Below are 13,343 nucleotides of genomic sequence, written 5' to 3' on the forward strand. Positions count from 1 at the left end.
GCAGGTTTAGTTTACTATACCAGGTATGCTTAATATATTAACGCTGTATCATTGCTAGTTAGCATTACATTGCTATGCCTATACAATTTGATGATAACTGTATTTGTGCTCAGTAAATTTGATATGTCTTTATTTTCAGTGTGTTTATTCTGTATCATTGCAGGTTGTATTCAGATTTATCAAGGGTCGAATTGAAAATTCAAAGTAAAAAAAAAAAAAAAAAAAAAAATCGAATTTTGAGCTATTTTTGTGTACTTTGACTAGGGAATAGTCCAAATTTGATTTGAATTTGAAAAAAAAATAGAAAATTATTTATAAATCAAAATTTATCATGTATTGTCTATTTAAAAATTTGCCTTCGACCATTCGCCATCTAAAACCTGCCGAATTGCTGTTATAGCCTATGGGGAACCTCCTAGAACTTATATGGAGTCAATTTTGATTGAAAAATCAAAGTTTTTTTTTTTGAAAATACTTCGAATGAAATAGTTGAAATTTTACTTACCGTAATTTCTCTTTTCTTCTCAGTCCAATTGTCAGCACACAAATGGGAATTCCAGTCCCCTCCTCATCTGTAGGACAGCAGGAACAATAAAGTTTTTAACCCTATAAGAACCCCACCCCTTCCTCCTCCCTTCATGTTCTTTCAAAGTAATCACACAACAACTGAATGCATAGTAATTTAATAGGGAGGGTATAATTTCTTTGTGCTGACAATTGGACTGAGAAGGAAAGAGAAATTACGGTAAGTAAAATTTCAACTTTCCTTAACGTCCAATTGCAGCACACAAATGGGACATAGCAAGAAAAGGGTGGGCTTCAAGAATTCCTTGTCATCTTCTGTAGAATGGTTCTCCCAAAAGCTGCCTCCTGGGAAGCCTGAATGTCTAGTCTATAATGTCTAGAGAAGGTGTGAAGATTCGACCATGAAGCTGCTCTGCAAATTTGATCCATTGGAACCAGAAATTTTTCTGCCCAGGAGGTGGCCATAGCACGAGTCGAATGCGCCCTGACAAATATATGCGGGGAACGATTATCTGCAATGTAACATGTCTGGATAGTATCCTTGATCCATCTGGCCAGAGATAGTTTTGAAGCTGCCTTTCCTTTGTTTTTCCCAAAAAAAGAAATAAACAAATTTTCAGATTTTCTAAACTCCTGTGTTCTTCTCATGTATTCTTTGAGAATTCTACCCACATCGAGAGAATGTAATCGCATATCTTCAGGAGTATCAGGATCTGGGAGAAAAGTAGGGAGGCAAATCTCTTGCTTTATATTAGACCAGGATGCTACCTTTGGTGTGAAGTGTGGAGCTGTTCTTAACAACACATAATCCCGGAAAAACCTAATATAAGGTTCTTTCACTGATAAAGCTTGAAGCTCACTAACTCTCTTGGCTGATGTAATTGCCGTGAGAAACAAAGCCTTGAAGGATAAATGCTTAATATCTGATTTATCCAGGGGTTCAAATGGAGTTCCACACAATCCCTCCAAAACCACATTCAAGTCCCACTGTGGTATAGGTTGTATTATGGTCGGTCTCAGCTTTATTGCTGCTTTAATAAATCTTTTGATGAGAGGATTCTCTGAAAGCTTTATTCCCAAAAAAGCCGACAATGCAGATACTTGAACCTTGAGAGCATTGGGTTTAAGATCTTTCTCAAGACCTCTTTGAAGAAATTCTAAAATGTGGTTTATATTATTTTCGGATGCACCGAAATCTTGGGAACTACACCATCTTTTATAGGCTTTTATAATTCTGGAATATACCTTTGAGGTAGAGGGCTTTCTTGATTGAAGCAGAGTATTCAACACCTCCTTTGATACTCCCAATCCTTTTAATAGGGACCCATCAACCTCCAAGCTGTCAGTCTCCATCGCTGGAGATCCAGGTGAAACCGATGACCCTGTTCCAGAAGGTCCTTCGTTAATGGGAGAACCCAGTATTCCTCTTGACACATCTCCATCAGGCCCGAGAACCAACTCCTTTTCGGCCAAAAGGGTATTATGGCTATCACAGAGACCTGTTCCCGTCTGATCTTCTTTAGAACCCTGCCGATCAGGGGAATGGGAGGGAAGATATATGCCAGACTGAAGTTCCACTGTATGGAAAACGCGTCCAGGACCCAGGGGTTGTCTTCCTTGTATAGGGAGCAAAACTTGTAGATCTTCGCATTGTGGCAAGTTGCCATCAAATCTACCACTGTTGTACCCCATCTGAGTATGATCTTCTGATACACTTTCTGGTTCAATGACCATTCTCCTGGACACACTTTGCCCCTGCTCAAACTGTCTGCCAGACAATTGTTCTCTCCTCTTATGTGGATCGCTTTGAGGTCTTGTAGGTTGTTCTCGGCCCAGTTGAGAATCTTCAAAGATTCACAGCCCTTAGCTCTTTGAAATTCGAAGAAAGAGACTTTCCACATAATCCCAAGTCCCTTGGACCATAAGAGAGCCCAAATGAGCACCCCAGCCGAAATTTGAGGCATCTGTTGTGACCAGGCGCCAACTTTGTTCTCTTATCGAAACCGCATGTGAAGACGGGCCCAAGGGACTGCTTCTATGGATGCCGTCATAAACCCCAATACTTTCATCATCTGATGAAGAGATACTGGGACACGTGTTTGTAATCTTGAGATCTGAGCCTGAAGAGCTAGAATCCTCTGCTCCGTCAGACATACATTCATTCGATATGTGTCTAAGACAAAACCCAGGAATTGTTTTTGTCTTGAAGGGTTGAGGGAAGATTTCTCGTAATTTACTATCCAACCGAGGGCTTCCAGAACCTCGAGAATCCTCTTGAGATGCCTTGATAGTAGAGACTCTGTTCTGGCCTTTATAAGCCAATCGTCCAAATAAGGGACAATGTGAATCCCCTCTTCCCTTAGACCTGCTACAACCGCTACCACCACCTTCGTGAATACGCGGGGGGCTGACGTTATTCCAAATGGAAGAGCGCGGAATTGAGAATGTCGAAGCTGCTTGTCGAGAAAAACTGCCACTCTTAAATATTTTCTATGTTCTGGAAAAATTGAAAGATGCAGGTACGCGTCTCTTAAGTCTAGAGTCGCCAAAAAATCACCCTCCTCTAGAATTTGAATCACTGATCTGATGGACTCCATTCGAAAGTGTTTCTTTCTTATGAATTTGTTCAGTCTTCTTAAGTCGATAATCATACAAAAAGTCCCATTTGGCTTTGGGACCAAAAAAATTCTGGAATATGTGCCTAGGCCTTCTTCCAACTGAGGTACTTCCTCTAGAACTCTCATCTGTAAGAACTTTTTTACTGCATCCTCTAATGCTTGCTGCTTCTGATCTGGACTTTTCATTCGCGTAATGACAAATTCCTGAGGTGGTTTTCTTAAAAATTCTATCTTGTAGCCTTCCTTTATAAGATGAAGAACCCAAGGATCGGTGACAAAACTCTTCCATTGGAGATAGAAAAATTCTAGTCTTCCTCCCACCTCCAAACTTCTGGCGTCATGAAGAGAATCTATTTCCTCCTGAAGCACCTCTGGTTCTTCCTCTTGTACCTCTTGATATTCCTTGTCTTCTACATGAATGAGGTCTATCTTTCTCTTTTTCCCTCTCAGTAAACCTGGATTGCCGAGTTCTTGGCCGAGATCTTCTCTGTTTACGAAAAAAGAAATTTCTACCTCTTCCGGTTCTATCTTGAGGTAAAGATTTTCCCTTTTCATCTGAAAGTTTTTCCATCAAAGTATCTAATTTAGAACCGAATAGGTGTCCAGGCTCAAAATCCATGTTACAAAGATTTATCTTTGATGTAGAATCGGCCCTCCATGTAAGGTTACTTACCGAAGGGTTCCAGCGCGGCGGCTCTTGGCGGCTCTGACATCACGAGCGTCGAAGCGCAGGCGCGTGTGCGCGCATGGACGGCACAGAACGTAGTGACGCCTGCGTCTTTACGCAGGCGTGCCGACGCTGGCGAAAAAGCGGCGCCAAGACTTAAGGTATTTAAACCTACTTTTTTATTCCTTCTGTGCCTGGTTATCGTGGTTTATTCCTGTGAGACCTAGCTATACTTTTCTTATTGACTCCTGTGTATGACCTCTGATTGCCCTCGACTCTGATCCTTTGCTGAATACCCAGACCTCGACCTGTTTATCGTTCCTGTTGTTTGCTGCCTGCCTCTGACCTCGGATCTGCCTGACTACGCCTCTCTTCTCGACCCTCTGGTACCTCGATCCTGTGTAGCCTCACTGGCTTCTCTCCACTCACGGTTCCCCCTGTAACATCCTCAGGTGGATTCAGTGTTGTGCGAGCCGCTTGTGAGTCCTTCTACAGCTTGACAAGATCCATCATCTGAAAACCCTGGTAAGCCTGACAGTATAACCAGGCCAAATGGATCAAGCGGAAGGGCCATCGCCATTCTCAGTCCTTACCCAACAGTTATCCTCGCTTACTCAAGCGGTCCGTGAACTTCAGGGAGGTTACGCCCAGATGCAAGATCAGATGCGGACCCTGCAGTCGCCTCTCGGTGGTTCAGCATCCGTATCAGCGGCTGATCAATCTGCCTCTGAGAGCCAAGTACTTCCTTCTGACCTTCCTGAGCCCAAGATTCATCTCCCGGAACGGTTCTCCGGTGATCGGAAGACTTTTCGTCTGTTTAAAAATAACTGTAAACTTTTATTTACTCTGAAATCTCGTACCTATCCTACTGAACAGGCTCGGGTGGGTACTGTTATCTCCTTGTTGTCCGGAGATCCCCAGGCTTGGGCTTTTCGGTTAATGGATCTGCAGAGCCCAGAATTGGCTACAGTGGAGTCTTTCTTTAAAGCCATGGCCATATTATATGATGATCCGCACAGGACTTTGGCGGCTGAAGCGTCACTTCGTTCTCTGAGTCAGGGGCGTGGGCCAGCCGAAGATTATACAGTTCAGTTCCGCAAGTTTGCAGCAGATGTTGACTGGAATCAGTCTGCACTCAAACACCAGTATCGTCTGGGGTTGTCAGAAGGCCTAAAGGATGAATTGGCACGTACGGGAATCCCAGAGACTTTAGACGATCTCATTTTGCTCACCATACAACTTGATCGCAGACTCCGTGAGCGCAGAGCTGAGAGGTCAGGTCAAGGTTCCCCAATGTGGGTACTTCCTCATGCTTCCCCACCAATTCGGTTGCCTGCTGTCTCCTCTTCGGTTGCGGACCCTGAACCCATGCAGATCGGAGCTATTAGATCAGCATTAACTCCTGAGGAACGTTTAAGACGTCGGAGGCTCAATTTGTGTCTCTATTGTGGACTTGCTGGTCATCTGCTTCGTGATTGCCCCACTCGGCCCTCCTTGAAGGGTAAAGCAGTTTCTAACCAATCTCCAGTATTTACGTCTCCTTTTACTCCATTACTTACCATTCCACTTTCTTTACAGTGGGAAGACAAGTCGGTGAAACTGCAAGCAATAATTGATTCTGGGGCCAGTGGGTGTTTCCTGGATTCTGCGACGGCTAAGGCTCACTGTTTTCCCTTGCACGAGAAAAAGAATCCCACGTTTCTTCGAGTTGCTGATGGTTCACCCATATTATCTGGTCCAGTCATTCAAGAGACTTTTCCCCTCTCTATGTCCCTTAATAAAGTTCATTCTGAAACTCTGAACTTTGACATTGTGGCGTCACCCTTATTTCCTGTTATTTTAGGGATGCCGTGGCTTCGCAAGCATAATCCGTCTATCAATTGGGCTTCTGGAGAAATAGTTTTTTTCTTCTGACTTCTGTCTCTCAAGATGTCAACAAATAAGATCCTGCAGGCCTATTGAACTTTGCTCGCTAGCATCTTCGCAAGGAGTTCCTGACAATCTTCCAGTGGCTTATCAAGATTTTAAGGATGTCTTTAATAAGAAGGGTACAGACATTTTGCCCCCACATCGCATTTATGACTGTCCTATCGACCTGCTACCTGGTGCACAAATACCTTTTGGTCGTATATACCCTCTATCTGAGCCTGAGTTATAGGAACTTCGCAACTATCTTGTTGAGAACTTAGCCAAAGGTTTTATTCGTCATTCCACTTCTCCTGCTGGCGCTGGAATTTTCTTTGTAGAAAAGAAGGATCGTTCACTAAGACCCTGCATTGATTACCGCGAACTAAATAAAATAACTATTAAGAATAGATACCCACTTCCACTCATCCCAGAGTTATTCCAACGGCTTCGTGAAGCTAAAGTCTTTTCGAAATTGGATCTTAGAGGGGCCTATAATCTGGTCAGGATCCGCGAAGGAGATGAGTGGAAGACCGCTTTTCGCACAAGATACGGGCACTTTGAGTACCTTGTTATGCCGTTCGGCCTATGTAACGCCCCAGCAACGTTCCAACACTTTGTGAATGACGTGTTCCGTGATTTCTTGGATGTCTTTGTCATAATTTACTTAGATGACATCCTTGTTTTCTCCAATTCTCTCGAAGACCACAGAGTACATATGAAGAAGGTTCTTTCACGCTTACGCACTCATCAGCTCTATGCTAAGCTGGAAAAATGCATTTTCGAACAAGATTCTGTGGAATTTTTAGGTTTCTTTATCACTCCCCAAGGAATTCAAATGGATTCCCGAAAAGTTTCAGCAATCTTGGATTGGCCTGCTCCCACGTCTAGAAAAGCCGTCCAGCGATTTATTGGCTTCGCTAATTTTTATAGAAAATTTGTTAAAAATTTCTCTCAAATCATTTCACCTATCACCAGTCTCACACGAGCCAATGTAAAGTTTATGTGGACCTCAGAAGCTCAAAGAGCTTTTCAATGTTTAAAAGATCTTTTTATTTCTGCTCCTGTCCTTCATCACCCTGATCCTTCGCTTCCTTTCATATTAGAGGTGGATGCTTCGGAAAATGCTGTTGGAGCCATTCTTTCCCAAAGATCAGGTATTAAAGAGGAACTTCACCCAGTCGCTTTTTTTTCTCATAAGATGTCAAGATCTGAGTGTAATTATGACGTCGCTGACAGGGAACTATTGGCGATTAAGCTCGCTTTAGAGGAGTGGAGGTATCTCCTTGAAGGCGCCAAACATCCTATCCTTATCTTTACAGATCACCGTAATCTGGAATATCTACGGTCAGCTAAAAGACTTAGGCCCAGGCAAGCCAGATGGGCACTATTTTTTATGCGTTTTAATTTCCACCTTACTTATCGCCCTGGCACTAAGAACACAAAAGCTGACGCTTTATCTCGGATGTTTTCTCCACAACCAGATTCACATGAATCTTCCGAAACCATCTTGGGACCTAACCATTTTCTTCTCCTTCAGACCTCCTTCCTTGATCAAGTTAAAAGAGATTCTGGAGTTATTTCTCATTCTTCACTTCCTCAGGAAACAAGTTATAAAGACGGGTTTTTCTTTTTTAAGAATAAACTTTTGTTCCAGAAAACCTTCGTTTAGAGGCACTCAGAATTGTCCATGATGCTAAATTAGCCGGGCACCCAGGGATTAAAAAGACCTCTTTGTTGGCAAGAAGATTATTTTGGTGGCCTGGATTGAACAAGGACTGTACTAAATACGTTGTTTCTTGTGAAACTTGTGCTCGATCTAAGACCTCTCATAGCAAACCACTAGGTCTTTTACAACCTCTTCCTGTGCCATCCCGTCCGTGGGGATCTGTGTCTATGGATTTTATTTCAGAACTTCCTCCATCACAAGGACACACTGCTATTATGGTGTTCGTTGACCGTCTCACCAAAATGGCTCACTTTGTTTCTTTACCCAAACTACCTTCTGCTCCTGTATCTGCTGAAGTATTCATTCGGGAGGTGGTTAGACTTCATGGGATACCAGATGAAGTAGTTTCTGACCGGGGTCCACAATTCACCTCGCAATTTTGGAAGACTCTATGTGGGGCACTACAAATTAAGGTATCTCTCTCTTCAGCATTCCACCCCCAAACTAATGGTCAAACAGAGAGGACAAACCAAACTCTAGAACAATACTTAAGATGTTATTCTTCTTATCTCCAGGACGACTGGGTATATTTACTTCCTTTAGCAGAATTTGCTTATAATAATTCATGCCATTCCTCGACCAAACAGTCTCCATTTTTTGCTAATTATGGATTGAATCCTGCAATTTTCCCAGCTTCATCGCTTCCTGAGATCTCGCTCCCCGCAGTTCAGGATCGGCTTGTCTTTCTGAAACATAACTTAAAATTACTACAACAAACAATGACTAAAGCACAACAAGATTTCAAGAGCTTTGCTGACCGTAAACGAAGAATGGATCCTGAGTTCAAGGTCGGAGACCAAGTTTGGTTATCTTCAGTCAATCTCAAATTATCCTGTCCAAGTAAGAAGTTAGGGCAAAGATTTTTGGGTCCTTTTTCTATCACTCGTCAAATTAATCCCGTTTCGTTTCAATTGAAGTTACCCAAGTCTTACCGCATTCATCCGGTGTTCCATACGGCGTTGCTTAAACCTGTGGTACAGAATCAATTTCCAGGAAGAACTCTTCTTCCGCCTCCTCCAGTTATAGTTGATGACCAAGAAGAATTCGTGGTTGAACAGGTTTTGGATTCACGAAGGAGAGGGAAAAGACTACAGTATTTGGTCAAATGGAAAGGCTATGGACCGGAAGAAAATTCCTGGGAGCCCTCTTCAAATCTACATGCCCCTAGACTTGTGGCTCAGTTCCACAAGACTCATCCAGACAAGCCTTCTAGCATCTGCGTCCAGAGGCCGCATCTCGGTAGGGGGCAATGTAAGGTTACTTACCGAAGGGTTCCAGCGCGGCGGCTCTCGGCGGCTCTGACGTCACGAGCGTCGAAGCGCAGGCGCGTGTGCGCGCATGGACGGCACAGAACGTAGTGACGCCTGCGTCTTTACGCAGGCGTGCCGACGCTGGCGAAAAAGCGGCGCCAAGACTTAAGGTATTTAAACCTACTTTTTTATTCCTTCTGTGCCTGGTTATCGTGGTTTATTCCTGTGAGACCTAGCTATACTTTTCTTATTGACTCCTGTGTATGACCTCTGATTGCCCTCGACTCTGATCCTTTGCTGAATACCCAGACCTCGACCTGTTTATCGTTCCTGTTGTTTGCTGCCTGCCTCTGACCTCGGATCTGCCTGACTACGCCTCTCTTCTCGACCCTCTGGTACCTCGATCCTGTGTAGCCTCACTGGCTTCTCTCCATTCACGGTTCCCCCTGTAACATCCTCAGGTGGGTTCAGTGTTGTGCGAGCCGCTTGTGAGTCCTTCTACAGCTTGACAAGATCCATCATCTGAAAACCCTGGTAAGCCTGACACTCCATGGTTTTAACCATATGGCCCGTCTAGCGGTCGTGGCCAAAGCCATATTCCTGGAGGAAAGCTTCAGAGCTTCGATGGATGAATCGCATAGAAATTCTACTGCAGATTTAATCATTTTCATATCCTTTAACAGTTGTTCCCTAGTTGTCTTTCCTCGCACATCTTCCTCCAATTGGACCACCCAGTTTCTGAGGGCCTTGGAAACCTCTGACGCAGCGATAAGCGGCTTGCATTGATTTGATGATGTGGAATAAATGCGCCTAAGGGAACATTCAGCCTTGCGGTCCATGACATCCTTTAAACCAGACCCATCTTCCACTGGAATGGTTGTTCTTTTAGACAGACGTCCAACCGCAACATCAACCTTTGGAGGCAATTCCCACACCATGGCTTCATCACTGATAGGAAACAATGTTTTAAATCTCTTATTAATTACCAGGGGTTTATCCGGATTTTTCCATTCAAATTCTATCAAATCTTTAATCACTGGATGTACTGGAAACACTTTCTGCCTCTTCTGGGGCCATCCCTTTTCTGTTTCCACAGGCAATGTACTTCCCTCCTGATCTTCAATTGCCGCTCTCACAGCTTTAATCAATTTTGATACTGAATCCGGCTGAAAAACTGACATCTCTATTTCCTCGTCAGAAGATGAATAAATTTAATCAATTACTGTAAATTCTTCTCCTTCCAAGGATCTCGGAGACTTGTCCACATCACCTGAGTCTCTCTGTGAAATAGATTGTTTTATCTCAGAAAAAGATTGTTGAAGATAATCTTTCAGCCATTCCATAGAAACTTCAGACTGTTGTGGCACATTATCAGCCTTGGCTAAACACTCCTCACAACGTCCTCTTCCATAATCATCAGGTAATGGCACTTCACATTCACGGCAAACCAAATGTTTGGTCTTAGATTTCCTCTTGCCTGCAGCAGTTTCATGACTAGACATCTGCAATATATTAATACAGGAATAATAATCCTTGCATTCCAATATAGAGGATAGAGAGACAATATAGAGAGATAGAGACATCGAGCCATACCTTTAGGCTATTACCCCAGGCACCGCAGCTTAGAACCCAGTTTCCACCTCAGTGACAGGGAAACAATCCAACTGAAAAAAACGCTGGCTTTTTTTTTTTTTTTAATTTCCCCACTGAACGAGCGAAAAAACGCCAGCGTGATTACGCCAGCGTGTTTACGCCAGCGTGTTTACGCCAGCGTGTTTACGACTGCAGTTGGAACGCGGAAGTACCGGATCAACCGGTGTAATACAAACTATGGCTCAGAACGGGGTTACCGGCATTGTATTCCTTACCCCCTTGCTAGGACCACCAGCCCTGCTGGCTCCCCGCTTGTCTCCAGCCCTCTAGGAGCTGAAAAAATAAAAAAAAATAAAAAACGATCTTCCTGCCTGCCATCCTACCAAAGGTAGGACAGAAAAAACATGAAGGGAGGAGGAAGGGGTGGGGTTCTTATAGGGTTAAAAACTTTATTGTTCCTGCTGTCCTACAGATGAGGAGGGGACTGGAATTCCCATTTGTGTGCTGCAATTGGACGTTAAGGAAATGATCTTACTTCGATTCGAACGATCGAAAAAAGTCTATCCACCCACGATTTTTTAAATGAATTTCAGTTGGTCTTTTTTTATTAGAATTTCAAAGTGGAGTTCAAAAAAACTCGACCCTTGATAAATCTTCCCCTTAGTATATTAATCTTGTATCTCAGATTAGCATTACTATACTTCTGCTATTTTTAGGATATTAATATTGTATTATTGTAAGCTAGCAGGACTTTGCTTCTGCTAGTCAATACTGTTTTTATAGCAGGCAAACATTATTCGCCTTTGTTAGGTTCAATAAATTATTATGTGTAGGTAAGTGAACTATTAATATACTTTTGTATTTAGTATATTACTGCACGATCACAAGTTATCTTATACCTCTACTAGGCTCTGTATTTTTACGATTGTCACTGCAGTTATGGCATTACAATAATGCTTAAATCTTTCTGGATAGTAACCCAGCATGTATGGCCTCCTTTTAAGCACCACCATTCCTCTGTTGTATTAAGGAGGGGTATATCATACATACGTTACAACAGGTTGATTAAACTATAATATGGTTCTGCTACTTTCTCTATTCTGCTGCTGTGCTGGGTATACCACATTCAGTCTAATTAATTTAAATCTTTGCAAAGATACGAAGGTGGCAAGGAATTTCAAATCACTGCTTGTTCATGTAGGATATTATGTTATTATATTAATGGTTGGTCTATAATTGCAATTAATTTTAAGTATGCTAACATACTTACTTAAGTCAATTATTTCAATATTTGGTACCATCTCTAGTAAACCAGATATTGTTTGATAAACATTGCTGTAATTCATGTCTAACCTTAGACATTAGGGGGCAGATTTACTTAGGGTCGATATCGAGGGTTAATTAACCCTCGATATTCGACTGTCGAAGTTAAAGACTTAGAATATCGATTAAATCCTTCGAAACGTTCGATCCGAAGGATTTTAATCCATCGATCGAACGATTTTTGTTCGACCAAAAAATGCTTAGGAAGCCTATGGGGACCTTCCCCATAGGCTAACATTGACCTCAGTAGCTTTTAGGCAGCAAACTAGGGGGTCAAAGTTTTTTCTTAAAAAGACAGTACTTCGACTATCGAATGGTCGAACGATTTTTAGTTTGAATCGTTCGATTCAAAGTCGTAGTCGAAGGTCAAAGTAGCCCATTCGATGGTCGAAGTAGCCAAAAAAAAAAACATTCGAAATTCGAAGTTTTTTTCCTCTATTCCTTCACTCGAGCTAAGTAAATGGGCCCCTTAAAATTCGGTGCAATCAATTACATTTTAGCGCTACTGAATGCTTGCATGTTTTAAATGAATTAATACTGCAGTTTTTTCATGGCCTACGGTGTATATTGGAGTGTGATAAAACGTCCTCTACTATTGCAAATATCTATACAGTGGGTAGCTGCTGAACAGTAGGTATGTTGGTATTATGTTTAATTATGTAATGGTGCGTCTGTTGGTATAATCCTTAATAATGCAATTCTGAAGTTTGCCACTATTTGGAAATTTTAGATAAAAGTATAGCCATACAAAATAAATGAAGCATTTTCATCATCCCATCTCAAGCTCAATTTTAATGAGACATTTTGGTTGGATGGAGCAAATATGGAGATAGCCGGGCTGTTTAGTTAGTGTGATTCTGCGTTCATTAAGAAAATTATGTGGTTATACTATTACTAAAGTTCTCCATCTGGGTACAGCATTTTAAGAGGTTTTCTCCACTTTTGTGGTTCCTGCCCTGTGGCACATAAATACTGCAGTTATTTCTATGTATATGTTAAGGCAATATTTGCTGCATTAGTTCCATGCTATTATGCAGTTCTTCATATATTTTTTTAGAGTTGCTGCAATAATCATTCCTGGCAGCATTCGCGCTTTTGCACCCCATGTTGGATTAACTGCTAAAATACAAAGACACTCTTGAGGGGAAGGGTGGATCTATATATAGGTGTGTTAGGGTGATTGCTTAATTATTCTTTTAATTCTGTCCTATCCGCTATCAGTGGCGGGAATAACCCATGAGTGAATGCTGACATGGATAGCCAGGAAAGGAAAACTCCGGTAAGTTGGTGTTGAACTTTCCCTTTAATACCGTATACTACTGGGTTCAGCCATGCTTGGTCATGTAACATCCGGTCCGTTCTTCCACTATTGTGACCAGGTCCAATAAGTATCGCCAGTCTATGGCATCTTACAGCAGCCCCTTTGGTATTTGCCAGAACCTACACCTAGAGGTACCGACCCTTACGTGGGGCATTGCAAGACTGTTATGGCTCAGCTGTGGTCTCATATATGAACAATACAGACTGCAGAGCTACAGTATTTCCCCTTTAACTTTTAAAGTCACGTTAGTTGCTTTTCTTCCACTACTCCCCCATCTCCCTCCTGGACCCCCAGTGGGATTTATTCAGGAGGTGAGAACTGTAACAGCCAAATAGCACCCCCTAACATCTTTAACAAACCTTACATTGTGCTCGGACTATAAAGCTCTCCCGAGCGGTGGAAACTTTGCGTC

At 42.4% G+C, this 13,343-nt stretch overlaps 1 protein-coding gene across 1 annotated transcript; it reads left to right on the forward strand.

Annotated features, from left to right (window-relative positions):
• The first annotated feature begins 4,362 nt into the window (after positions 1-4,362).
• On the forward strand, positions 4,363-9,121 carry LOC121397614. The gene is made up of 2 exons (XM_041574666.1): positions 4,363-5,622; positions 5,969-9,121. Exons 1-2 carry the CDS (start codon positions 4,363-4,365, stop codon positions 7,385-7,387), a joined length of 2,679 nt encoding a protein of 892 aa, XP_041430600.1. The 3' UTR covers positions 7,388-9,121.
• Positions 9,122-13,343: the final 4,222 nt, after the last annotated feature.

This window comes from Xenopus laevis, chromosome 8S (genome assembly GCF_017654675.1).
Source record: "Xenopus laevis strain J_2021 chromosome 8S, Xenopus_laevis_v10.1, whole genome shotgun sequence".
NCBI classification, from domain to species: Eukaryota; Metazoa; Chordata; class Amphibia; order Anura; family Pipidae; genus Xenopus; species Xenopus laevis.